The following is a 24,518-nucleotide window of genomic DNA, read 5'->3' as shown; positions in this document are numbered from 1 at the left end:
GAAAGAAGCTAGACTGCCACCCACATCCAGAGGACACATCAGCATGCAAGCAGGGAGCAGAATAAGAATTGCCACAGCTCTGGGACGGGTGCCCGGGGGTGCAGAGAGCAAGGGGAGGAGAAGCAGGCTTGGAGGAGGAGAATGCCCCTCCTGGAGTTAGGAGCCTGCATGTTTGGAGGCAGAACCACATGGTGAGCGGGGACAACAGGCCAAGCTGAAGTCATCAAGTCTGAGAGAGGGTGATACCTATAGGAAGTAGAACTGGGGTACCCCTTCCTGGGCTTTCTTCTCCCCAACTCACCCCTCAGCTGGCCCCTCTCAGCCTTCTAGAGCCAGCCTTACCCTTTCCCCAATTCCCCATTCTATCCTAGACCCCCACTGCTGCCTCTGCTATCGGATGCTCCCCGGGGCTGTAGATTTGATTCACTTGCCCCTGCACCATCTAAAATATTCCATGTTTGCCAAGGGCCACCATCCAGGAACTCCATGTGTCCTTTGTGTGCTGGAAGGACCCGTGTGTCTCCTGTCCTCACATATAAGCCACGTGGGCTTGTCTTTGTTGGTCAGCTTCTCAGCCCGACTGCGCCCCACTCCCACAAGCCTGAAAACAAAACCTTAGAGAGGACCCTCAGAAACCAAGCTGACATCCAAAGTACATTTGCAAACAAGAAGGAAACTTTATTGAATTTTCTTTTCTTTTTTTTTGTAGAGAGGTTGTGAAGTCAAAGAGTAGCTGGGTCAGGAGATGAGGACTCCAATAGGGAGAAGAGTACAGGGGGCTGTCCTGGGGGAAGTCAGGGACAGGTGCTGTGGGCCCCTCCCACAGGCAGCCACCTGTTTGCACCTCCTTCAGCTGCTGAAGAAGGGGGAGAGGATGCCAACTGGACCGATGGTCTAGGAGCGGCGGGTGGTGTCTGAGATGCGGCGACTCGCAGAGGAGGAGGAGGAGGAGGAGGCCGTGCCAGTCATCCTTGGAGAGGAGAGAAGCGACCGTGAGCAGAGGATAAGCAAGGACAGGTGCCCACCTGTCTGAGTGTAGTCACCGGGGCACCATGGGAAGTTATTTTCCTTCGCTGTGTCCCAGGCTCAAGGGGCTGTTGTACCAGGTGACCACCAAGTCTGTCTATCTGTGAGGCCTCAATGGGCCCCAAGTCAGGACATTCATTTGCCAGAGGAATTGTCCTCCCTCTGGACTGCCCAGCCTCCCCTGAACCCACAAAGATGAGGTGATCTCTGCAAATGGAGTGATGGCACAAAGTCCCCCTCCTCATAGCTTGGAGTAGCTGGTCTGAATCCAAGGCAACCTTCTCCCCGTCTTAGGTGTCCTTCCTCCCCAGAGTCCCTATTCTCGCCAGTCCCATTTGGAGATCTGGGTTAGAGAGCTTCAGGGTGCTAGTGCCTGACTCCAGACAAAAGGAAAGCTGCGGCCCTGGCTCTGCTTCCGGAATGAGGCAGAGGGACCCCGCTGAGCTGAGCCAATCCGCGGGGAGAGGCAGGCAGCCAGGGACCTACCTGGCATCCTGGCCCTCAAGCAGGCTGCGGTAGGTGGCGATCTCCTGCTCCAGACGTGTCTTGATGTCCAGGAGCATCTTGTATTCCTGGTTCTGGCACTCCATCTCACTGCGCAGCTCGCTCAGCTGAGACTCAATGCTGCTGATGAGCCCCTGGATCTGCTGCAGCTGCAGGGCGTAGCGGCACTCCGTCTCTGCCACTGTGTTCTCCAGCCCGGCTTTCTGCAAGATCGGGAAGAAGGGTGACAGAGATGAAGTGATGAGGTGCTCATGCTAGAGGCTGCCCCATAGACAGCAGCAAGTAGTAAGCAGGCAGCAAGGGGTACCGTGCTCAGCTGAGACTGCAGCTCGATCTCCAGACCCTGCAGCGTGCGCCTGAGTTCCGTGATCTCTGTCTTGCTGGTCTGAATCATGGCGGTGCTGGACGACACCTCCTTGTTGAGCTCAGCACTCTGAAATTCAGACAGGAGGACCGTGATGGAGGAGGTCCCTTGGGCACCTCCTGAGCAAGAGGCTGTTTCCCACCTGTACTTCCCCAGCCACTACCTTGCTGTTGAACCATTCCTCCGCATCCCGCCGGTTCTTCTCTGCCAAGGCCTCGTACTGCTCCCTCATCTCAGCCAGCACACGGGTCAGATCGATACCTGGGGTGGCGTCCATCTCCACGTTGACCTGGCCCACCACCTGGTTACTGAACTCCTTCATCTCCTGTAGGGATGGGAAAGGAAGCTGCGTGCAAGGTTCCTCCCTCTCCTTGATTTTCAATATCAACAAAGTTCTTCAAAGTGCTTCCAGCCCCGCCCCCCAAGTAGACAACCAAATCTGGCTCCCCTTTCTCCCAGAAGGCTCTTCAGCTTTGCCAGTCACCCCCACTCACATCCTCATGGTTCTTCTTCATGTAGGCCAGCTCCTCATTCAGACTCTCGATCTGCATCTCCAGGTCGGTCTTGGTCAGGGTCAGCTCGTCCAGCACCCTGCGCAACCCGTTGATGTCGGCCTCCACGCTCTGGCGCAGGGTCAGCTCATTCTCATACCTGGAGTAATTTTAAACAACATTTAAAAAAAAAGACAGAAAGTGATAGATCATCCCTGTAGCAATCTCTGCTGTTCCCCACAAGACTTTGACCCTGAGCAGCCCCATGTCGTGATTATGACACACACATATGTCAAAAACAAGAGAAGGCTGGGTCCAACAGGCAGGGGCACTCACTTGAGCCTGAAGTCATCAGCCGCCAGCCTGGCGTTGTCAATCTCCAGGATGATTCGGTTGTTGTCAATGGTAGCTGCCAGGATCTACAAAACACAGAAGCAGGTGACCCAGACTGAGCTGGGGGCTGGGAAAGTACAGCCAGAGCTGCTTTGCCCCAGACCCTGCCTTCTAACCCAGCCTCAGTGTCTGTTCTAACAAGCAGGTATTGCAGCGTGATGTACAGGCCTCGTGGAGGACATCCGGGCTCAGTTCCGCCCCAGCTCTGAGGCTCCCGCTTGACTGTGTTGATTGACTCCAAGCTAAGAAGCAGGTTTCTGTGGGGCCCTACACAGCAAGCTCATAGTCTCAGAACAATGAATGAACATGTCTCTCTCTGTTGATTTTAGTCACCCAGGCTGGCTTTTGCAGCTATCAACACTTCCAAATAACTCAGCCGGTTAGGGTTACAGAGATCAACTCACTAACAGCTTAGCAGTTTGACATGCCATTTTAAAAAGTGACCTGAGTAAGAACAACAATGTGATGAAAGAGGGAGCATGCACATGGGGAGTGGGAGCTAGACGCCTCTGCTGCAAAGGAACTGTGACTCCCCAGACACCTGCTCGCCCTCGGGGCTCTGCACTGCCCTGAAGAACCCTACTCCACACCCCAGGGCTCACCTTTTCCCGGAGCTCCTCGATGGTCTTGTAGTAGGGGTTATAGTCACGCTCCGGGCTGCTTGGGCTCTGCCTCTGGTACCAGTCGCGGATCTTCACTTCCAAGTCAGCATTGGCCTCCTCCAGAGCACGCACCTTGTCCAGGTAGGAAGCCAAGCGATCGTTGAGGTTTTGCATGGTGATCTTCTCATTGCCAGAAAGGAGGCCACCGTCAGCACCGCCAAAGTCACCAAAGCCACCACCGAAGCCACCACCGAAGCCACCTCCAAAGCCACCTCCGAAGCCACTACCAGCCCCAGAACCGAAGCCGAAGCTTGCACCACCTCCATAGCCACAAGCTGAGCCTCCCGACGCAAAGCGGGTAGAACAGGTGGAGACACTGCGGCCTCCCCCCAGCTGGCAAGAGCCACCCCCAAAACCACCGCCGTAGCTGGTGGAGGAGCTCTGCAGACGACAGCTCATGGTGCAAGTAAGTGAGGGAGCAGGTGCAAGCAGGAGCTGGGCTTGGCCTGGGCCGAGGACGATGGTTCTGCTGCAGTCCGGACGCCTTTTATACACCTGCAGAGGGGCTGGCCATCCTCTCTCCTCCCTTCCCCACCCTCTGACTTAGTGCCAACCTCCCTGCATTTCCCACAAACCCAGTTACCTCTGCTCTGCAGGGTGGGTTGAGCCTTTTGGGGGTGGCTTTTTTCTAATCCTTAACAAAAGAGATGATTCAGAAGGAACAGTGTTCTGCTTAAGACTCCCCTTTTGTCAATGAATTCTGGTTCACCTCTCCATGTCAGGAGCTCACTCCACAGGCTCTCTCTCGGTCCCACCCAGTTCTAGAATAAGGACTGAACTGCCAAGAACTGCCAGCAAACATGGGAAAGGGCAGCTGCCACTGACCCTGGGCCCTATGAGGCCACCACGACCCTCAGCCTACCCTCTTCCTGTCTCTTAAAACTTCTACCCAGAATATCCTACCTCCTTCTTAGCATTTCATATACCCCCAGCACCAGCACCAACCCTGGAGGCAAACTCGGTTGGTCCTGCACAATCAGTTTCCTTGGTGGGTGTTTAGGCTGAGAAAAAAATGGCTGCAAGGCCATCAGAAAGAAGTCACAGTGATTGGAGCCAACACAGTAACTCAGCAGGTTAATCCTCCACCTTACAGGCACTCTGGAATCCCATATGGGCACCAGTTCATGTCCCTGCTGCTTCATTTCCCATCCAGCTCTCTGCTTGTGGCCTGGAAAAGCAATAGATGACAGCCCAAAGCCTTGGGACTCTGCACCCACATGAGAGACTCAAAGGAGACTCCTAACTCCTGGCTTCGGATCAGCTCAGTTCTGACCATTACAGCTTCTTGGAGAGTGAACCACTGGATGGAAAATTGGACAAGGGACCTCAGTGGGTCTTACGGAGATCAAGAGCATGGATTCTGCACATCCCAAAAGCTGATATTCTCAGAGCCCTTGCTGCCAGCAGCCCTGAGTTAAGTTTGGTACTTCATGCCTTGCTGAGCCATTTGAGCAGAGCTTTTACAACAGAGTCAGAACTGAAATCCACACCTGGTTGTGTTAGATATGGAGGCTCGTCTTCCAGACATATGTTTATGCAGTGACATGTGCAGCTCCCATGTGTCCAATGTGACCACCACTCAGCACTTCGCCCACTCCCATCTCCTGGTACCCTTTCTCAGCTACTCCCACACCCCTGATGCCACCACCGGTCCAACTTCCATTACCATGGCTGGGGCCACTATGCTCCCCAGGGGACACTGGGCAGTGGTTTGAGACATGATGGCCACAGCTGAAGATGCTGCTGGGATGCAGGGGGTGGCAAGCAGGGATGCTCCCCAACTCCTTACAACACACAGGACAGCCCCCACTACAAAGAATCAGCAGGTAGGTCCAAGAGATTAACAGATCCTGGTGGAAAAGCCCCCCCATCTACCAGATCTGTGGGTTTATTGCTCCATGGTAAGAACCAGCATTGGGGTGCAGTGGGCTTAGCCACTGCTTGTGATACCACAAACATATCCTATCTGAGAGTACCAGTTCAAGTCCCAGCTGCTCTACTTCCAATCCAGCTCCCTGTTAATGCACCAAAGAAAGCAGCAGAAGGTGGCCCAAATACTTGGGCCACTACCATCTACATGGGAGAGCAGAATAGAGGTTCCTGGCTTCTGCTTTGCCTAGCCCTGGATTTTGTGGTTATTTGGGGAGTGAACCAGTGAATAGACTATCTTTTTTTTTCTTTCTTTGCCTTTTAAATAAAATCAATGACTTCAAAAACAACGAGTCCATTGCACTGACTGTCCCAGGGACACAGGCAGGTCCAGCAGGAAGCATATGTGCTGCATGAGTAGGATCCTGCCATGAGACATGAGTCCCAGCTTGTGAGTGACAAAGCGGTCATGCAGGAGGCTGGGGCCTGCGATAGAGGGCCAGGGCTGTGGACAACCTCCAGAGACCTGTTCTGGCCATGCATGGCTGTCACCAGGGCCTGGCTGGACCAAGCCAGGGGAGGTGGGGCAGGTGGTACAAGCACATGGCGATCCTAGAACCCTGTGCGCTGATTAAGCAAGGCCAGAAAGAACTGAATCAGGGCTTTTGGGCCCTTTGTTGAGTGGGGAAGCAGCCTGTGTTTCACCCAATGGGCAGTAGCACCCAGGGAGAGCCAGCGCATGCTTTGGTGTCCAAGCCCTGCAGTGCAGCCAGCATTGCAGCTGACCTCTGACCCTTCCCAGCCCTGCTGCTCTAAGCTGATGGCTCAGCTGCCTCGCTGAAAAAAATACATGATTCAGCCCAAACAGGAGCTCCCGCACTCTCATGGAGGATCAAAACTGACATGAAGGGGATTAAGGAAGCCTGCCAAGCCTGGGATGACCATGCCCCAATCCTCCCAGGGCTGATGGGCGGGTTCAGGCCAACGCCTCGCAGAGGAATAATGGGGCGGATCCTCTAGAGTCACCCAGAATGTCCACGACACACCTCCCCTGGCAGGGTCAAGGCACATCAACCCCCCACTCTCACCAACCACCAGATCCTCCCAGGGAGTCCTGCTCCACACTCACGGTGAACCCCAGGACTCATGGGTCCCCAGAGAAGCAGAACAGTGCCAGGCTGGGCTATGGTTGGCTTGCCCTAAGTTTTCTGGAGCAGCCCCCTCACCTGTCCCACATCAAGGCACAAAGCTCCCTGCAGGCCCCCACACTTGCTGCCACTGAGTCCCAGAGTTGTTGGGGCAAATACCAGGAGCCTCGCAAGACAAGGCAGCTGAGATCTGGGGAGGACGACTCATTGCCAAGGATACCACTGATCTCTGTCTCTCTCTGCACCACCTGATGGTGTCTGGCAGCTCAGCCAAGAACCCAGCTGGTCAGCCACATCCACACTGGGATGTGGTGACTTTCAAAAAAAAAAAGAAAAATCACACCACCACCGGCAGTCGTCCTGGGTTTGGGCCCACAAAAACTCTCCTGGGTAATAAGGGAGCTGGGTGCACCCTGGGTTCAAGGTCAGCTTGCGGCCCTAGTTTCAACTCCAAAACTCCTAACTGATGGGAAATTGACAGTGACAGGAACATCCTTAGGTCTTGGGGATCTCTGGGTGCAAGCCAGGAAGATTTTCAACTACAGCACCACTCTCTGGGGAGGGCAGGGAGCTGGCTGGTGCCGGAGGTGATAATTCATCACACCTCCTTGTAAAGTTTCTAAACAAATCCTAGGACTGTAGCGCTCTGAGGTGCCTTCATGCCCCCAGCTCCCAGGAGGCAGAGGTACCACCACCAAGATGCTCCTGAAGCTTGCCCTGCATGTCTCCTTACCCGGCTGTTTACTTGGATTCTTTAAAATGCACTTCACAATAAGCCAAAAATAATGACTCTACTGGGTTTGTTGCATTGTTTTGTTTTGTTTTGTTTTGTTTGCAATACTGCACATCACTCCATCAAGTTACCAAATCCCAAGAAGGGAACACACACAGGAAGCTGCAGTATGTGGCTTTGGCAGCCAGAAGCTGTGGGCAATTCACTGCTATTGGCCTCGGAGGGAGGGGCAGTTTTATGGGGTTGAGCCTTTGACCCATGGGTCCCCACTGACTTGGCTCAAGGACACCCAGCTGGTGTGAAGGAACACACCCCAGGTTGGAAGTCCCACATGCTGCTCTACATTGACTATGAGAATAGGGGGAAAGGAGCAACTGCTCTGTGCTAACAGATACCGAGAGTAACTGACGTCTATGATGGACAATGTTCAGTGACTGAAGGCATCATTTATTTTCAGTCTACAACCTAGCACACCTTGGTTCAGATGAAGAGACTGAGGCCCATGGAGGTCAAGTACACAGCCCATTGCCTTTGATGTTCCCAGGCCTCCCTGTCATCTCACGCCAACCTGATGGGTGGTCCAGCAGTGGCGAGGGCTGTGCTGCTAATGGACTGGGTGTATCCCCCATCTGAGCTCAAGGACCCATGCAGAGGAGCACTGAACGCAGCACTGTGTAGAGCTTCCTTGGGCCACCCCTTCATGTCTCAGATGGGAAACTGAGGCCCATGGCAGCCAGAACCAGATGAAAAAACACAAGTTCCGGGCTCCACCACCAGCCCTGTGGGGACTGGACATTGAAGCTATCAAGTTCTTTTCCATTCTATGACCTAAATCTCAAAGAGGAGAGTCAGATGGCTCAAGGCCAAGGCTGAGACCAGAGCCCATGCCCCAGTTCCTAAGTTCAAGTTCCTTGCTTGGATCTCTCTCTCTTTCTCTCAACTCAGAGGGACCAGGTCCAAGGTCCCAGGATGACTGATCCACACACCAAAGGGTCCTGAGATTCTTTAGGCAGACCCTCCCCAGGCACTCGACCCAGGCCCCCTCAGGAAGCTCCCCATCCCTCAAGAAGCCTGCTCAGCAGCGCACTGCTGGAAGTATTTTGGGACTCCATGCCACACGTGTTTGCCTCTCCCAGGTTCCCGGATCTCCTCTCCCTCTCCCACCAGCTGCATGACCCAGCCAAGGCTTAGGGTAGGCTGGATCTTAACTGCTGTCTTCCACCTGCCAGCAATTAAGTGCTGTGCAACCTTGGGGAAGTCACTCAATCTGGCCATGCCTCTGTGGCCACCCCTGGAAACGAGCAGCCAAAGGGTTCACATGTGTGTCTTCTGCGATACCTGAAACATGAAACTCATCAGACAGAAGGTTACCAATACCTCCCTTTGACAAGCGAAGTTGTTAAGTCACCCGCCCAGGAGTCCTCGGAGTACCCACACACACCCCACCATACTGTGCCAACCCTTTGCTCCCTCCCTTCCCTCTCTGCTCCCAGCAGCCAGCATAGTATCCACAGCAACCAGATAAATATCAGCAGGTGGCATGGCTATTGTTTTCTCTTACTCCCTTTCAAGTTCCCTAAGCACAGGATCTGGGTCTAATGCATCTCCAAAAACTGCTTCTGACATGGGGACACCCCTAGCAGACACCTGAGAGAGAGTCTGGGGATGTTTTTTCTGCTGGTGTTGGCTGAGAGGGAATGGCCAACAGAAGGGGTGTCCCCCGAGTGTCCCCCAGCTCCAAACCTTAGCAACCCTGCCAGCGCCCCCGGTGCCCCCGACTGCCCATGAAGGAACAGGTGGCCCCCAAACAGGCACACCCCCAAGATACTAGTGAATGTCCAGAGCTATGCTGAAGGCATGGACAAGCAAGAGAGAAGCAGGTTCACGTATTAGTTGAGCAAGAGTTCATGCAGTACCCAGGCTGAGGATTCAGCAGGGCGCAGATGGAGCAGGATTCCTGCTGTCCTGGAATTTATGTACACAAATCATATTTCCAGCCAGAATCTTCAATTGTTGGTTGGAAAAACTGAGACCCAAAGGAGAAGGCATTGCCACAGTCTTTAGGGACACAGGGGCAGGCATGCCCCATGCCTGCTCTGGGAAGCCCAGCCTGAACAGAGGACACACCCAAGGCCCTAATCTCTGCGGGGACAGGGAGGTGGGGCAGAGAGGATCAGCTGCTGCCTGGGTCCAGCCCGGGCAGGAGTGAGGCATGCCACTGCCCAGAGACTACTTAAAGGCTCGGCAAGGCATGAGCAGCCCCTAGGTGTGAGCAACTGACTGCAGGGTCTGTTGCGGGACAGAGCAGGGCCAGTTCCAAGGACACCTCTGACGGTCCCCACCAAGGACCACAGATGAGCAGGAATGGGCACTCCCAAGGGAGAGAGGCGGCTTCTCCCACTGGGCAGCTGGGGTATGCCCACAGCTGAGCCCACCTCGCCCATCCTAATCGTCAACAGAGACTGCTACTGCTGCCCACATAGAGGCTGAAACACCCTCTGTGGGCTGCTCAGAAGGTCTGAGACCTCTCAATGGGGCCCAGGGCCTGGAAGGCACGAGCCGCAGCCAGGTCAACAGTCCCTACTGCCGCCTCCAGCTGGAGCCTGGCTGTTGCCGGCTGTAGCTGATCCTAGGTGCCCTGGGTGAAATTACACCATAGCAAGAGAGGCTCAGGTCAGAGGTGAAGACACTCCCGCTGGTGACCCTGGCTGTCCAGAGGCTGACCAGGCTGTCCAAGGAGGTGGAGAAACAGGGTGCAGGGTCAGGCGTAGGACCCAGCAGCCATGATGCTACCCGGGGCCATACCCCACATGGCAGTGCCTGAAGTTTAAATTCTGGGTCCTCCCACCATCCCAGCCTCCCAGCTTTAGCCTGGCCCAGCTCAGGCTGGCTGTTGTGGACATTTGGACAGTGAACCAATGGAAAGAAGACCTCTTTCCCTCTCTCATTCTCTTCTGCCTTCTAAATAAATGAAACCAAGCTGACTCTAAAAATTGTTTAGGGCCCAGCACAGAGACTCAGCAGGTTAATCCTCCACCTTGCAGTACCAGCATCCCTTATGGGTACCAGTTCTCGTCCCAGCTGCCTGCTTATAGACTGGGAAAGCAAGATTAAATCAGTGGATGGAGGATTCTGTGGTGTGTGTGTGTGTGTGTGTCCTCTATAAATCTGCCTTTTGAATAAAAATAAATAAATCCTTTTTTAAAAAATTTTAAGAAAACTGTTTATAAGAACTGAGTTTCAGATTCACGCATTTTCCTAGGACAGGTGTTGCAGCTTGTCGTCTCCTGGTGCCGGAGCAAAGCAAGGGTCAGGGACCAGGGAGACAGGTTCCAGACCTCGTTCCACCATCTCCGGGCCTGTAACTGAACCTGCTAGGTCTCTGTGTCCTCTCTGGAATCTGACACTGCCGCCTGCCCCGCACAGGGTTAGGGAGAGGCCGTCAGGATGCCTGTCTGGGCCTGGCACATTGCAGACAGCCCATCAGCTACACCTCTCCCCACAGCCCCAGCCTGTTCTCCATTAAAGCCTCAGCAAAAATAGGCAGCCCCCTTCTCTCCAGTCAGGGTTGGTGGGGAGGAGGCTCTGCCTGGTGAGACACATGGAGATCCTCAGGGGGGGCTCGCTTCTTCCCACAGGAGATAGGGTTCGTGCCTCCAGCCTGCTCTTCCCAGCGGGACCAAGAAACCAGGTCTGCCTCCTCCTGCCCAGGTTTCACTCTCAGACCCGAGCCAGCCCAACTGGGGCACCTGGAGTTCTCAGCCTCCTGTTTCCTGCCCTCTGCTCTGGGCTGTGGAGCTCAGAACTCTGAGGATTCGAGGCAACAAATCAAGTGTACAGAGCAGGCATTACTGTAACAGGCCCCGGGGGGAGACCCCAGGGAGGGGAGGGCAGGCACAGGATGTGGCTCAGAAGGGGCAACAGAGTATGATGTTTACTGGACTTAAGGAAAATCAAGGAAGGCTTCCTGGAACTGGTGTCCTCCCCTCCAGGCATTTTAAAGAACTTCTTGAAAAAAAATAAATAAATTTAAAAAAAAAAAAAAAAAGAGCTTCTTGGAAAGACGGTTGGGATGAGGGAAGGTCTAGGGGTGGGAACTGGAGGTTAGGAGTACTCAAGTAAAAAGGAAAGGGGACTTCAAACAGCACATGAGGTGGGTGCCAGAGCAAAGAGGGGGGTCCCAGAGTTGGTTCAGAGCAGGCTCAGGTTGTTGAGTCATTCAGCAGTAGAACTGCTGCCAATCATTAAGGCCACGGGCAAGCCGTTCATCATTGTCCTCCCCTCTAAGCAAGAGGTACTCGATCCTGGTGGGTGCGACACAGAGGAGATTCTGCACAATGGACATCACTGGCCACTTGATCAGCAAGGTGGATGGAGCCCTGCAGAGGTGCCACTCCCAGGAAGCTCCCTGTTCCAGGGTCCTACTCACCCCTTGGGGTCAACCAGAACAGCAAGGTCCCCTGATGGGAACTGGACTTATTCCAGTCACCTGCGCCCTCGGCACCCCCCAAGGTGTGAATCATGATCGTGGAGGGAAAAGGCCATGTTGGGATGACAACCACCTCAGAGAGACCAGTCTGAACCCCAGCAAGAAAAACTGTACATTCTACCCAGAGACATTAAAAGAGGGACAGCGATTCTTTATTGTAGGAGAAGACACCGCGCAAAGCAGCTTGTTGACCCAGGACAGTTGCTTCCTGCAGGTTCTGGCCCTAAAGGGTAGAACCCAGATGGGGGAGGCGTTGCAAAACTTCAAGCTGGGAGGGCTCTTGGGGGCAGGACTGGACTCCACGCAGCCTGGACTCCACACAGCCTGAGCACTCAGATTTCTCTCTTGCGGGAAGAAACCACCTTCCCATCCACAGACTCCTCAATATGAACACGGAAACCGCTGCTGCTGCTGCTGCCGCCACCGCCACTGCCACCACCGCCCAGGGAGACTAAGAGGGGGGATAAGGGCAGGTGTCAGAGTAGGGGAGCCTCCCACTCCTCTCCCCAAGGGAGAACTGGACAGCACCACCACCCAACAGTGGCCTGAAGCCAGGAGGTCAGATGCTGAATGAATCACTCATCAGGGAACCAGCGGTGGCCAAGGCAGGTGTGTGCCCAGCACTGAGCCACAGGTCAGAGATTTGAGCAGCTCATGGGTGAGGCATGATCATGGGCCTCTCAACTGCAAGTGCATGACAAGGAGACCCCAGGAGCCAGCCCTGGACCAATCCACCCACCTTGGAAGTCTCAACAAATCCCGGTCTCATGGGAGCCAAGAGAGGGTTCCAGTGCAGTGGAGGGTGGTAAGGGGTAAGCTGGTGAGTATCCCCACCCTGCGGGGTGCAGGCTTTGCTTCTGCTCCCTCCCTGCCCCTGCCCCTACAGGGGCAGGCAAGCCTTCTTACCTTCTCGGATGCCCACATTAGCCATCCTGAAAGAGAGAAGGAACCGAGGTCATTGGAGAAGAGGTCTCGGGGTGCCTGAGGGAGCCGTATCTGCAGTCCCTCCCCTCCCAACCTCTCCCTATACACACACACCCCACACCTCTAGGGGCTGGGACATTCTGGCTACCCACAAAGAGAGCTCCTGATCTTCAGCAGTCTAAGAGTTTTCATGCAGACAATAGAAGGTGCACCAACCCAAGTGTTACCATTTATCTAAGAAATGCGATGTACGGAGGTGAGCTGACCTGCCTAATGCCATGATCATAGGTCAGGGTGCTAAGTCCAGACCTCTTCCACACATGCCTTGGACCATGCAAGGAGGTCTTGGGGACTCCCTGCTGTATCCCCTTAAAATGGCCCCGCAGCCCCGTCCTCCCTCCTGATCCTGTGGTCGCTCCTACTTGGCATCCTGGCCCTCGAGCAGGCTGCGGTAGGTGGCGATCTCCTGCTCCAGCCGCGACTTGATGTCCAGCAGCCTGTTGTACTCCTGGTTCTGCTGCTCCATCTCGCAGCGCAGCTCGCTCAGCTGCGCCTCCAGACTGCTGATGAGCCCCTGGATCTGCTGCAGCTGCGTGGCGTAACGGCACTCAACCTCCGCCAGTGAGTTCTCCAGCCCGGCTTTCTGCAAGGGTGGGGAACACACATCCAACAGGCATATTAGGTAACAGAGGACCTGGGGCCAGGTGGGAGGCAGGGAGCCGATTGGGGGGAAGCCTACCATGCTGAGCTGGGACTGTAGCTCAATCTCCAGCCCCTGCATGGTGCGTCTCAGGTCGGTGATCTCTGTCTTGCTGCTCTGAATCATCTCCGTGTTGGAAGCCACCTCTTTGTTCAGCTCCTCTGTCTATGAGTCACACACACACACACACACACACACACACACACGAAGTGAGCCCCAGGGGCTTCCTCCAAGGTGCTGAGGGGCCAAGCTGGGGTTGGAGGGGCAGCAGGTCAAGCCCACCTTGGTGAAGAACCAGGCCTCAGCATCCCGCCGGTTCTTCTCTGCCATGGCTTCATACTGCTCCCGCATCTCTGCCAGCATGCGGCTCAGGTCCACGCCGGGGGCCGCGTCCATCTCCACATTCACCTGACCAGCCAGCTGGCTGCCAAACTCCTTCATCTCCTGTGGGGTGGAAGAGGGCAGAAGAGAGAGCTGAGAGTCTGGCTTCCCCTAGTGCCAAAGGACACAGGGACCCCTGCACCACTGAGCCCTCTGCTGGCTGTGAGGAAGGAAGCAGCAGTGGTCCCACCCCCCAGTCCTTGCCCAGCTCCCACCTCCTCATGGTTCTTCTTCAGGTAGGCCAGCTCCTCATTCAGGCCTTCAATCTGCATCTCCAGGTCGGTCCTGGCCAAGGTCAGCTCATCCAGCACCCTGCGCAATCCATTGATGTCGGCCTCCACGCTCTGGCGTAGGGCCAGCTCATTCTCATACCTGGGGAGAGAGAGAGCCCAAGTGAGGAATCCAGACAGCTGAGTCAGAGGAAGAGGAAAGCCCAGCAAAGGGGCTGATACAGGAAGGGCAGGCGACAGGGGAGGAGAGACAGGTGCGCACTTGAGCCTGAAGTCGTCAGCTGCCAGCCTGGCGTTGTCAATCTCCAGGATGACCCGGGAGTTGTCGATGGTGGCCGCCAGGATCTGCAGGAGATCAAAAGCTGCTGAACTTCAAGGACACCCCCCCAGCCCCTCCACTGCATCACTGCTCTTCCACCACCTCCCTCACTTGCTCACCGAGCTCAAGGGAAGCCTGTGGAGCCTCTGGCACTGGGTCCAGCCTCAGCTTGAGTGCCCATCACTTAGTCTGCCCCATGCTACCCTCATGGGACCCCTGAAGTGTTGCCCTCCCTGGCTGTAGATCATGGCCTGGGGCCCACTGCGGACAGCTCCAACTCCAGCATTCTCCCAGACTGATTCTGAACTGGCCTCTCTGGGCACAGCTCCTGGTCACTGCCTCCTGCACCCCCTAATGCAGCTGTGGACACCTAGAAGGAAGCTAAAAAAAAAAAAGGCATTTTGGAGATATGGAATATGGAAACCAGTGTCAGTGAGGAAGAAGGTGGCAGAACCTGGAATGAGGTCCCAGGTCTCCTGTGTCCTGACAGTGAATAAGCACGAGGTTCTGGCACTTGGGGCTCCTGAGGCTACACTCCAACACCAAAATGCCAGGGAGGCAAAGGAATGCTTTATACAGATTCCTGCGAGGTGTGTGGGGTGGGCAGGGCGAGTTGCGTGGGGTGGGCAGGGCGAGTTGCTGGCTGTAACTGCCCCCATCTGTGTCCCTGCTAGATCTAACCAGGCTCCCAAGAGCCGGCCCACATGGCCTCCATGAGATGTACACCAGCATTTGCACCTGAAAAGCAGGTGCATCACAAGTCGGCTGAGGTTGCACATCAGGCAGTCATCAGCCGGCCAGGAAAGGATTTCTGCACATCAGTAGACACATGCAGGGCACCAGGCACCTGCTCCTCTCTCATTGGCACCCAAAGACTCACCTTGTCCCGCAGCTCCTCAATGGTCTTGTAGTAGGGGCTATAGTCACGCTCTGGGCTGCTCGGGCTCTGCTTCTGGTACCAGTCACGGATCTTCACCTCCAGGTCGGTGTTGGCCTCCTCCAGGGCACGCACCTTGTCCAGGTAGGAGGCCAGGCGATCATTGAGATTCTGCATAGTGATCTTCTCATTGCCAGAGAGGAGGCCACCATCACTACTACCAAAATCACCAAAGCTACCTCCAAATCCCCCACCAAAACCACCTCCGGCCCCTCCTCCACCAAAGCCACAGCTCATGCCACCACCATAGCCCCCTCCTGAACCCGAGGAGACAAACCTAGCAGAGGAAGCAGAGATACTGCGACTCCCACCTCCCCCATAGAGACTCCCCCCACCAAAGCCACCACCTCCAGCCCGGAGAGAGCCCCCTCGGGTAGAGCCTCCCCCAAAGGTGGAGGAAGAGGTTTGCAGAAACGTGGTAGCCATGGCCAGGCAGCTGGAGCCGAGAAGGTTTCAGGTAGTACAGTGGGAACACCAGCAGCAGATGCAGGCTGGGCTGGGATCAGAGCGCAGCTTCCGTGGCTGCAGCCGGGGGTTCATTATATACCCCTCAGAGAGTGTTGCAGGGCCACATCTCCTCCCCTCCGGAGCCGAGCCAGCTCCTCTGCCTTCCTAACAAACACAGCTGTCTGCGCACCTCCACGTGGCTCCTCACAGGTTGTTTTTTTTTTTTTTTTTTTATGCAACAAAAGAGATGATTCAGAATTAATGGTGTTTTGCCCCAGGCCATGATTTTAACACTTGAATTACGGGTCCATCTCTCCATTCCAGGAGAAAAGAGAGAGAGAGAGAGAGACAGAGCAACAGGCAGCAGAGTCTTGGAGCCGTCTTGAAATCCCTTGGTGAATTTTGCCTACCCCAAGGACCTTCAGAGCATGCAGACCCTGGCCGCCACCATCTGCTGCCCCACGGACCCCTGCTCCCACAAAGTCAGCTGCCCCACTCTCAGCCAGGGACTCTACTTTCCAAATGTGGCTCTGTGCTCAACAGCCTTTGTGTATGAGCCTGCCTAGCTGGGGCTTGAGCTGTAGGGTCCAGGGATGGCAGGAGAGGGACACTTAAGCCAACCATGACAGCCAGAGAGAACAGCAGCATTTGTCCTTTCCTTAGTACTACCAGACTGTCCTCTTCCTTCTCCCTCCCTCCCTCCAACCTCAGGACCCTCCTCCTGCTTCTCCAGTTCACCTCAGCTTCTAGCCCATGGACTTGGCACACTTGCAAAAGCCCAGCAGGCTGTGCACTGACAGGGGCTGATGGATAGTGCTGCCACCTGCCAACTGCTCATGTCCCTGAACTTCTGCTTGCTCCCGGGACAGGTTGGGGCAAAGTTCTGCAGATAAGGCTGGGGCAAGTTCCAGGAAGCCCCTGCCTTCTCCAGGAGAGACAAGTCACTGCCTAACAGGGACAGATTAACTCCTGTTTGTCCTGTTGGGCACTTTGGGCCCAGGGAATGCCTGAGCTGCCTAAACATTGCCAAGGAGAAAAGACACAAGGACATGTTGGGGGGCCAGAGATGGTGAAGATCAAGGCTTCACCAGCCAAAGAAGGGGACTGCGATTAGAGAGGGGGGTCACATACTTGGGAGAACTCCCTCCTATCTGCTCCAACTCAGGGCCACCTGACACCGATGGGCAATGCCACTGGGAGCTATGGCCCAGTCTCTGGCCCTGGCTCCTGGACTTAAATAAAGTCCAAGACTAGAAAGTGAGCAAGACAAGATGGGGAGAATTCATAGTAGGGTTCCTGGCCCAAGGCTGCAGGGTAGTACATTGGACGGGGCTCTGAGTCCCTAAGACCTGGGTTCAAATCCTGCCTTTCTCGACGCCACTTGGGACACCCTGGCTGGGTGCTTTTCATTCTCGGCTTCCTGGCAGTGAGTCACTTCCCTGGGCTGCCTCATCCTATCCTCTGAGGACCTGAGAGCTGAGCTGCATGTCCAGCCCTGAGATGCCCAAGCACTCTCCCTGGGAGGGAATTTGATCTTGGGCATCAGCACCTGCCCTGTGGACCTCAGTGTGCTCTGGGGCTGAGCAGTATCACCACTCCACCAGCAGCTCCTATTGGGCAGTGTGAGATGTTCTCAGCCTAGCCCTAAGAACAGGATCATTTCCTTCCACCACATTCTGCACTGTGCACAAAGCACTCTTGCACCTGCCATCCCCTCTCATCACAAGAAGGAATAAAACTGGGATCCAGAGAGGTAAAGCGATGTATGTAAGGCAGCACAGCAAGAACAAGGTCTCAGAGCCTCTGACCCCACATTCCTACCTCTGAGCTGGGGTGGAGAGAGAGAACTGCGAGCCTGGGTGGGGCCAACCAGGCCCCAAGCAAGCACTGGCCCCAGACAGTGCAGTATTGTCTCAGAGTAAGAGGATATTGTCTTTTCCTCCAGAAGAAAAATAATCGAACCCACATCAGCCAGAGCCCATTAAAACCTCTGTAGACACCACGGCCCCAGCAATTACCACGGGAATGTCTGCTTGCCCATCACCCCGAGGTACAACCAGCCTGGACTCCAGCCAGCTTCCCCTGCACCCTGACTCGTCTCTCCTTCCCATCCCACACCTTCAAGTTCTCCCCTGTGGCTTTCCCTGGACAAAAAGCTGCAACTGCTCCCTCGTGGCTTCAGTCGCAAATTCCTGGCTTCCATCCAAATGGCTTGGGGCTGGGGGAAGGCCCTGGGGCCTTCTCATTGGTTGGCACCAAGTGGGAAAATCTAGAGAGAATGATGCTGTGTTTGGCCCCCAGCCCAAACTGCACCCTGGGGTCCCACCACAGGCAGCCTCGTCCAAGAGGCTGGGCCAGTTTCTGTCCTTTGCCCATTGTGGCCAGACAGTCCCCTGGAGCTGGGCCCTCCTGCCCTGGGCTGGAGCTGTGCAGCTCAGTAGGAAGAACCAGGGATGGATTCTGCCTCTGGGTGTGTCGAGGCCTCTCACTCAAGCTCCTCATTTTCAATGGGTCCGTCAGCTCCAACCCCTAGTCCCAGGACCACAGCAAACATGGAATGGCACATGGGGCCTGTGTCTCCAGAAATGCTGGAACCCTCCCAGTTCCCCTTGCTCCCCCAGGGAGGTGCAAGGGACATGGGCACCACCTGGCATCTGGCAACCTAACCTCCAAACCCCACCCCCTTTCCTTTGTATTCCGTGTGTGCTGCTTGTAGCCTCAGTCTACCAATCAGGAAAATGGAAATAACCCTAACCTGGCCCCACCTGGAGAAAAAGCCCATGGTAATGGACGAGAAGAGCTCCACTCACTGAAGTAGTCCTGGAGACTAGCAGAGATGAATAGCAGTTCCCATCACCAAGCTGCCATCTCCCTTCCCAGCCAATTTCCTCAGACGCCAGCTCCCAGACAGGGACAGAGAAGTGTCCCCTACCCACCCCCAGGCACAAAGGCTTCATGCCAGACACCCAAGCCTGTGACCCAGTCACCGACCCCACCCGTGTAGGCCCAGACCCCACCCCACAGCCACATTCCAGGCGACCCTGGAGCCCCTGGCAGGGTTTGCAATGACAATTCAGGCTTTCATGGATGGGGAAAGGTATCTCCCTGGCAGGCCCAGCCTGGGGGTGTGGCTGAGCTTCTGTCTCCAGCTCCAAGACTCCCCAAGAGGAGTTTCCTGAGATGGGGTGCAGTCTGTGTGCTGCAGACAGAACAATGAAGGAGGTGGCAGAAAGGGCTTATGTCCCAGCTGAGCAGGTGCAGGGCAGAACCCAGATCCCGGAACCCCACAGGGAAACAGGGTGCAACACCTACTGCAGGGAGGCAGGAGCTGTGACGGGGCCTTCTCAGAGTGGAGACAGAAAAGGGATCGGTGTCCCTTCTCTTGTTGCTCCTTCACAGGACATACCCACTATCACTCACCTGACCCTGACCCTCCTGGCCAGGACCTTCTTAATGACCTCTTGTTCACCTTGAATTGGCCTTGGTTCTTGGCAGGGACGGGATCATTCTCACCCAAGGCACGTCACCCCAAGGAAGCTGAGACTTTGTTCCAGACAAGCCATGTCAGGGGTCTGTATGGGAGGTCTGGGTCACAACTGGGTCCCGTTCCAGGCTCCTGGCCCAGGAACAGACTAGTGGGTGTAAGAGGTTTACGCAGGGATGCCCCAGAAGTGGTGAATGTGTCTGCACTTGCACATACTTCAACAGTCTCACCCTACCCCCTACACACAAACCCATGGCTCCAGGCAGATGCCTAACCCCACAGTCCCAGTTTGGACTCAGGGGACAAACATGTTCCCACCTCAAGGGATCATGACACCAAGCCCTCCTGCCCCGAGGCACAAGTGCTGTCAACGCTAGGAGACCACGCAGGCAGAGGTAGTGATGACAACACTACCAGCCAAGAACCAGGAAACTCCAGCTCCAACCCAGGCATTCCCCTGAGTACTTGACGTGTGACCCTGAACAAGTTCCTCAACCCCTCTGTGTCTGCTTCCTGCTCCGTGAGACATAGTTCACACCACTTTCTCAGGCTGCTTTGGTGAAACGACACACACACCACAGTTTTTCAATCCCTGGTTTCACAAGCTTCAATCCCAGACAGAGTGTAGCAGAAAGAAAACTCATTCTGGAAACCAACCCACCTTGGCCAGATATAAAGCAATCTAGACACACAAGGAAACCCCTGTGCTCTAGGGGCCCTGAATTCCAGCTTTGTGAAATAGAAGCAGCGCTAACTTTGGTTCAAATAAAACCTAAAGGTGGAGAAACGAGGGCAGGATGAATTAACAACGCAAACCTCCACCTCTCTCGGGCCATAAAGTTTTATTGGCAGCTCAGGGGAAGTGCCCAGTGTAAGGGCCCCTCCGCTCCCATACCCCTACCCAGTGCCCTCTCCCTGCAGGAGGGCAGAGCCCAGCAGCCCAACTTTGGCAGCTCAGACAACCTTGGGGGTGGGCAGGTTGTTTTAGTGGATGTCCTGGCCCTCAAGCAGGCTGCGGTAGGTGGCAATCTCCTGCTCCAGCCGTGACTTGATGCCCATGAGCTGCTGGTACTCCTGGTTCTGCCGCTCGGTGTCAGCCCGCACGTCGCTCAGCTGCGCCTCGATGCTGCTGATTAACGCCTGGATCTGTGCCAGCTGCGCCCCGAAACGGGCCTCCGTCTCTGCCAGCGTGCCTTCCAGGGCCGCTTTCTGCAGGGAGGATGGGAGGAGGTGCCTCAGCAACACTTGGGCACAGCCATCACCAGCCAGGCTGCCCAAGACTGCCAGGGCTCCAGGTGTATGACCCCACCCGGGGACAGGAGTCACATACCATGCTGAGCTGCGACTGCAGCTCGATCTCAAGACCCTGCAGGGTCCGCCGCAGGTCAGTGACCTCCGATCTGCTCGTCTTCAGCTGTTCTGTATTAATAGCCACCTCCTGGTTCAGCTCCTCAGTCTGTAACAAGAGGAGAGGCAGGGTTAGCACTGAGGCTGATCTTGGGGTGGGAGCACCTCAAGCTTCTCTCTCTCCCTTCCACCCCACCAGGAATGCCGCCTTCCCACTGCATACCCGGCTGACGAACCAGGCCTCGGCATCCTTCCGGTTCTTCTCAGCCATGACCTCATACTGGCTTCTCATCTCACTCAGGATCTTGGCAAGGTCAACACCTGGAGCCGAATCCACCTCCACGCTCACTTGGCCACCCACCTGGCCCTTCAGGACACTGATTTCCTGGAAAGACAGCAGAAGTGGGCATGTCAGGGCCCAGGGCCTGCTGAGTTTGGGGCAAGTCACACACACATACACCCTCCCCTCTTTAAGCCCCAGGTCGAGGAGGAGGGGGAGGGGAGGGGAGTTCAAGTGCAGACCTTAGAGAGACAGCACAGGGAGGGTAGACCAGAAGCCCATCACCCCCTGCCGAGACCCAGAGAGCCCTAATCCATACGCATGGACGTGCTGGAGGTCCTGCAAGCACAGCTGCAGCCAGTGGACACGACATAGAAGCATCCTCCACCCTGGGAGGCTAACACAGGGTGGACAGAGGCGCAGCATGTAGCCTCTTTACCTCCTCGTGGTTCTTCTTCAGGTAAGCCAGCTCCTCCTTCAGGCCTTCGATCTGCATCTCCAGGTCGGTCCTGGCCAGGGTCAGCTCGTCCAGCACCCTGCGCAGCCCGTTGATGTCGGCCTCCACACTCAGGCGCAGGGCCTGCTCCGTCTCGAATCTTCCAGGGGAAAGAACAGAGTTGCAATCAGACCAGAATTGCCTCTGTGCCTCGGAAGACCCACTTTGGCAGAGGGTAGAAGGGTTGCTTTGGGCCAGCTAGGGTGAGACAGGACAGAATTCAGCCACACACACGCACACACACACTGTACTGAACCCCTTAAGGGTCCAGGCATGCCAACCTCTCTCTGCCCTGACTTCCACAGTGCCTGGTGGGTAGTCACTCACTTGGTGCGGAAGTCATCTGCAGCCAGACGGGCATTGTCGATCTGCAGGACGATCTTGGAGTTGTCAATGGTGGCCCCGTGAATCTGGAAGGCAGAGGGGGGGAAGCTGGCACCGGCGGCACCAGGGCAGCACACCGCCACTGCCCACCCACCTTCTTCCTCTGCCCGTGCTCTCTACAAACCAGAGCCCCAGCCACCCATCTGCTACCCAAAGACCTGCTCCCTGGGAGGCCTTGGAGTCAGTCCATGGCCAGGAGTCAGAGCTGAAGAAAATGCTGCAGGGGAGGCCGGGCTGGAGATTGGCCAGGACACAAGCCTCGGTGACCTGCCTGCCTTCAGTGAAGCCCTCAGTGACCTGAAGGGGGCGCATGAGCCAGACACAGGGGAACAGAGTGCGGCCGGATGGGGAGAAGTACACCCCCCTCTAACCACGTCTGCCTGCAGGGGGAACCCCACTTGTTGCATCTCGACTCTGCACCAGAAGCTCAGTGCTTCATCTTTGCAGCCTCTGGAAGCCCCACTGCCAGACCAGAGGTGGGAACTAAGCCCCAAAATACCTCACCCTCGCCCACCACACAGCTGAGGCCCCTCGACAGACCACTGACTAAGAGGGCAGTGTTTTTGAGAGAGCAGGTTCCAGTTCATGAGCCAGACTACCAAACGATGATCAGTATGCTTTGGGAATGAAACAGACCAGAATATTCATCTACAATATAGGAGTGGGAAGGTAAAGGCTGACCCTTGGCACCAGGAGTCAAGCTATCACTTGAGGTGCCCAGGCTCTGTAACCCATTTTAGTTTCCCACACCCTAGGACGCAGCAGGTGACAGCTCGGCTACTTGGGTTCCTGGTACCCATGAGAGAGACCAGGATGGAGCTCCAGGGTCCTGCCTTCAGCTCCATCCAAGCCCTGACAGTTGCAAACATTTGGGGAAGTGAACCAGTGGATGAGAGAACTCTGACTCGCTCTCTTGCTCTCCATTTCAAATAAATAAAATTTTTAAAATAATGAAATTGGTTATCCACAGTAGAGGAGGAATGGCTTTTAGAAACTTTTGCCTCCGTGCACGCATTGTGAGATCCACAACAGCGTCATTCTCCCTGTGTGTCGCAATCTCATGCTTAGGAGACCAGCGTTCCAGCTGGTTCGGCGCCCCTGGAGGACGCAACACATGACCAGGAGAGAACAGTGGAAATCGCGCTCGGTGACTCTCCCGGCGCCCTTTCCTCCTCCAGCCCGCAGGGCTCAGCCCGCCCAGCTCGGCCGGCTGCCCGCCGCTGAACACTGGGACGGAACTGCCGCTTGAAGCTGCTGCCCCATGCCTCGCCCTTCCCCGGCGCTGCCCAGAGCACCGGAGCCCCTGCACCTGCGTCCCCCTGGGTGTGCTGGCCCCGGAGCACAAGACGGTAGCAGAGGTCAAGCCTGAGGGAGCAGGAAACCAGATCAACCAAAGGAATGCTGGGGTCGCAGAAGCTGGGAAGGTCGCAAGGAGACCGGCCGTCTCACGCCAAAGCTCCCCCACCCCTCGCCGCGCCCCACCCACCCCCACATGCACGTCTAGGCAGCCACTCTTGGGACCCCCTGGCCCGGGCCTCACATACCTGCGCCCGTCGGCCCTCCCCACCCTGCAATCTCGTCCCGCCGCCTCTCAGGGATCCGCCCACTTACCTGCCCGCCCAGCTCCAGTGCCCCTTCCCCCGCCCTCCGTTTCCTGCTCCAGGATCCTACCCCCAAGGTCCTGCCCCTGTCTCCAGCCCTCTTCACTCAGCCCCACCCTGGGAGCCCTCCCAAGCCCTAACGGGCTCAATTCCAGGAGGTTGCTGGGCGCTCGCCAACCCCGCTTGCGTCGCACCCAGCCCAGCCCAGCCCGCCGGGCCGGGATTCCGCGGCCGCCGCAGCAGCAGGTGCAAATCGGCTTGCTCAGCTGCCTCCCACCCACCTTATCACGTAGATCCTCGATGGTCTTAAAATAGTGGCTGTAGTCGCGGGAGGGTCCGGGTCCCTGCTTCTGGTACCAGTCGCGGATCTTCACCTCCAGCTCGCCATTGGCCTGCTCCAGGGCGCGCACCTTTTCCAGGTAAGATGCCAAGCGGTCGTTGAGGTTCTGCATGGTGATCTTCTCATTGCCAGAGAGGAGCCCGTCGGACCCGGCCAGTGAGACCCCATAGCCACCACCGTAGCCCCCAGAGGACGAGGACACGAAACGGGCAGAGGACACAGACACCCCACGGCCGCCGGAGCCCCCGTGGATGCTGGGGGCGCGAAAGCTGCTCCCACCCCCAAAGCGCGCGGGGCCGCCACCCAGGCCCCCGAAGGTTGAGGCGGAGGATGACTGGCGGTAACTGTAGGAAGTCATGGCGAGGAGGAAGAGGAGGCGGCGGCGGTGGCAGCAAGGGACAGTGGCCTGAGATGGACAGAAGTGGCGAGGCCCTCACCTGGCGCCTTTTATGCCTGCGGGGGATGGGGGAGGGGGCAAACATGGACACTCTTCCCATTGGTCAGTTCCTGAGCTCTGCCCCAGCCCTCCCCTGCCAGAAACCCTAAGTCCCTGCCCTGGCGGAGAGCAGCCCCAGCCCAGCCCACTAGTCCTGCCTCTTTCCTGTGAGCACGCATTCACCCCACCGTACACAAAGGTAGACGCACCAGTCAGGGGAACTCACTTCCTGACTCTAACCCTTAAGATTCCCAGACTTGGAACCCCCCCTCCTCCAAGCCCTTGCAGCCCTTCTCAGAAACTCCTGTTCACCCCCTCCCTGCTGACCCCAACCTGTGCCCCTCGAAGTGTGTTCACTGGATCCCTACTAGGCCCTACTGTAAGTCACAACCCCACCCCACCCCCCACCCACCCCCAGATCACCACGCCCTGGTTCCTTCCCTGCTTTGTCCTGGCTGACACAGCATGAGGGTGCTGCCAGCCACAGAGACCCCGCAGCCACACCCTGCTGCAGCCCTGTGAAGCCCAGGTGA

The 24,518-nt window shown here is 56.3% G+C and overlaps 2 protein-coding genes across 5 annotated transcripts; both read right to left on the bottom strand.

The window, feature by feature from the left end:
- Positions 1-653: 653 nt before the first annotated feature.
- On the bottom strand, positions 654-18,288 carry LOC101521677 (keratin, type I cytoskeletal 15). Of its 4 annotated transcripts, XM_058675254.1 has the most exons (9): positions 17,736-18,288; positions 15,114-15,293; positions 14,177-14,259; positions 13,900-14,056; positions 13,586-13,747; positions 13,343-13,468; positions 13,026-13,246; positions 12,586-12,611; positions 11,822-12,130 (listed from the first exon to the last, which is right to left on the bottom strand). In XM_058675254.1, exons 2-9 carry the CDS (start codon positions 15,285-15,287, stop codon positions 12,012-12,014), a joined length of 1,068 nt encoding a protein of 355 aa, XP_058531237.1. In that variant the 5' UTR covers positions 15,288-15,293; positions 17,736-18,288; the 3' UTR covers positions 11,822-12,011. The 4 variants fall into 4 exon arrangements, with proteins under 4 accessions (XP_058531235.1, XP_058531236.1, XP_058531237.1 ...); XM_004599083.3 differs by lacking the exon at positions 17,736-18,288 and having other exon boundaries at positions 15,114-15,887; XM_058675252.1 differs by lacking the exons at positions 11,822-12,130; positions 12,586-12,611; positions 17,736-18,288 and adding an exon at positions 654-970 and having other exon boundaries at positions 15,114-15,887.
- A 1,638-nt stretch (positions 18,289-19,926) lies between these two features.
- KRT19 (keratin 19) lies at positions 19,927-23,984 on the bottom strand. Its single transcript, XM_004599151.3, has 6 exons — positions 23,491-23,984; positions 21,552-21,634; positions 21,168-21,324; positions 20,672-20,833; positions 20,432-20,557; positions 19,927-20,310 (listed from the first exon to the last, which is right to left on the bottom strand). The coding sequence occupies exons 1-6, from the start codon at positions 23,905-23,907 to the stop codon at positions 20,086-20,088; spliced, it is 1,170 nt and encodes a 389-aa protein (XP_004599208.2). The 5' UTR covers positions 23,908-23,984; the 3' UTR covers positions 19,927-20,085.
- Positions 23,985-24,518: the final 534 nt, after the last annotated feature.

The sequence above is a fragment of the Ochotona princeps genome, chromosome 17, assembly GCF_030435755.1.
Source record: "Ochotona princeps isolate mOchPri1 chromosome 17, mOchPri1.hap1, whole genome shotgun sequence".
NCBI classification, from domain to species: domain Eukaryota; kingdom Metazoa; phylum Chordata; class Mammalia; order Lagomorpha; family Ochotonidae; genus Ochotona; species Ochotona princeps.
This window is presented reverse-complemented; position numbering and strand designations above follow the sequence as displayed.

Bases quoted from the DNA above. Each gene is read 5' to 3' on its own strand.
- LOC101521677 (XM_004599083.3), bottom strand. From the start codon at position 15,596: ATGGCTACCACGTTTCTGCAAACCTCTTCCTCCACCTTTGGGGGAGGC. The intron at 14,057-14,176 runs GTGCGCACCTGT...CTCTCTCCCCAG, and splicing joins GCTGACGACTTCAGGCTCAA to GTATGAGAATGAGCTGGCCC. The intron at 13,748-13,899 runs GTGGGAGCTGGG...TCCACCCCACAG, and splicing joins TGAAGAAGAACCATGAGGAG to GAGATGAAGGAGTTTGGCAG.
- KRT19 (XM_004599151.3), bottom strand. From the start codon at position 23,907: ATGACTTCCTACAGTTACCGCCAGTCATCCTCCGCCTCAACCTTCGGG. The intron at 21,325-21,551 runs GTGAGTGACTAC...TTCCCCTGGAAG, and splicing joins GCAGATGACTTCCGCACCAA to ATTCGAGACGGAGCAGGCCC. The intron at 20,558-20,671 runs GTATGCAGTGGG...CTCTTGTTACAG, and splicing joins AGGCCTGGTTCGTCAGCCGG to ACTGAGGAGCTGAACCAGGA.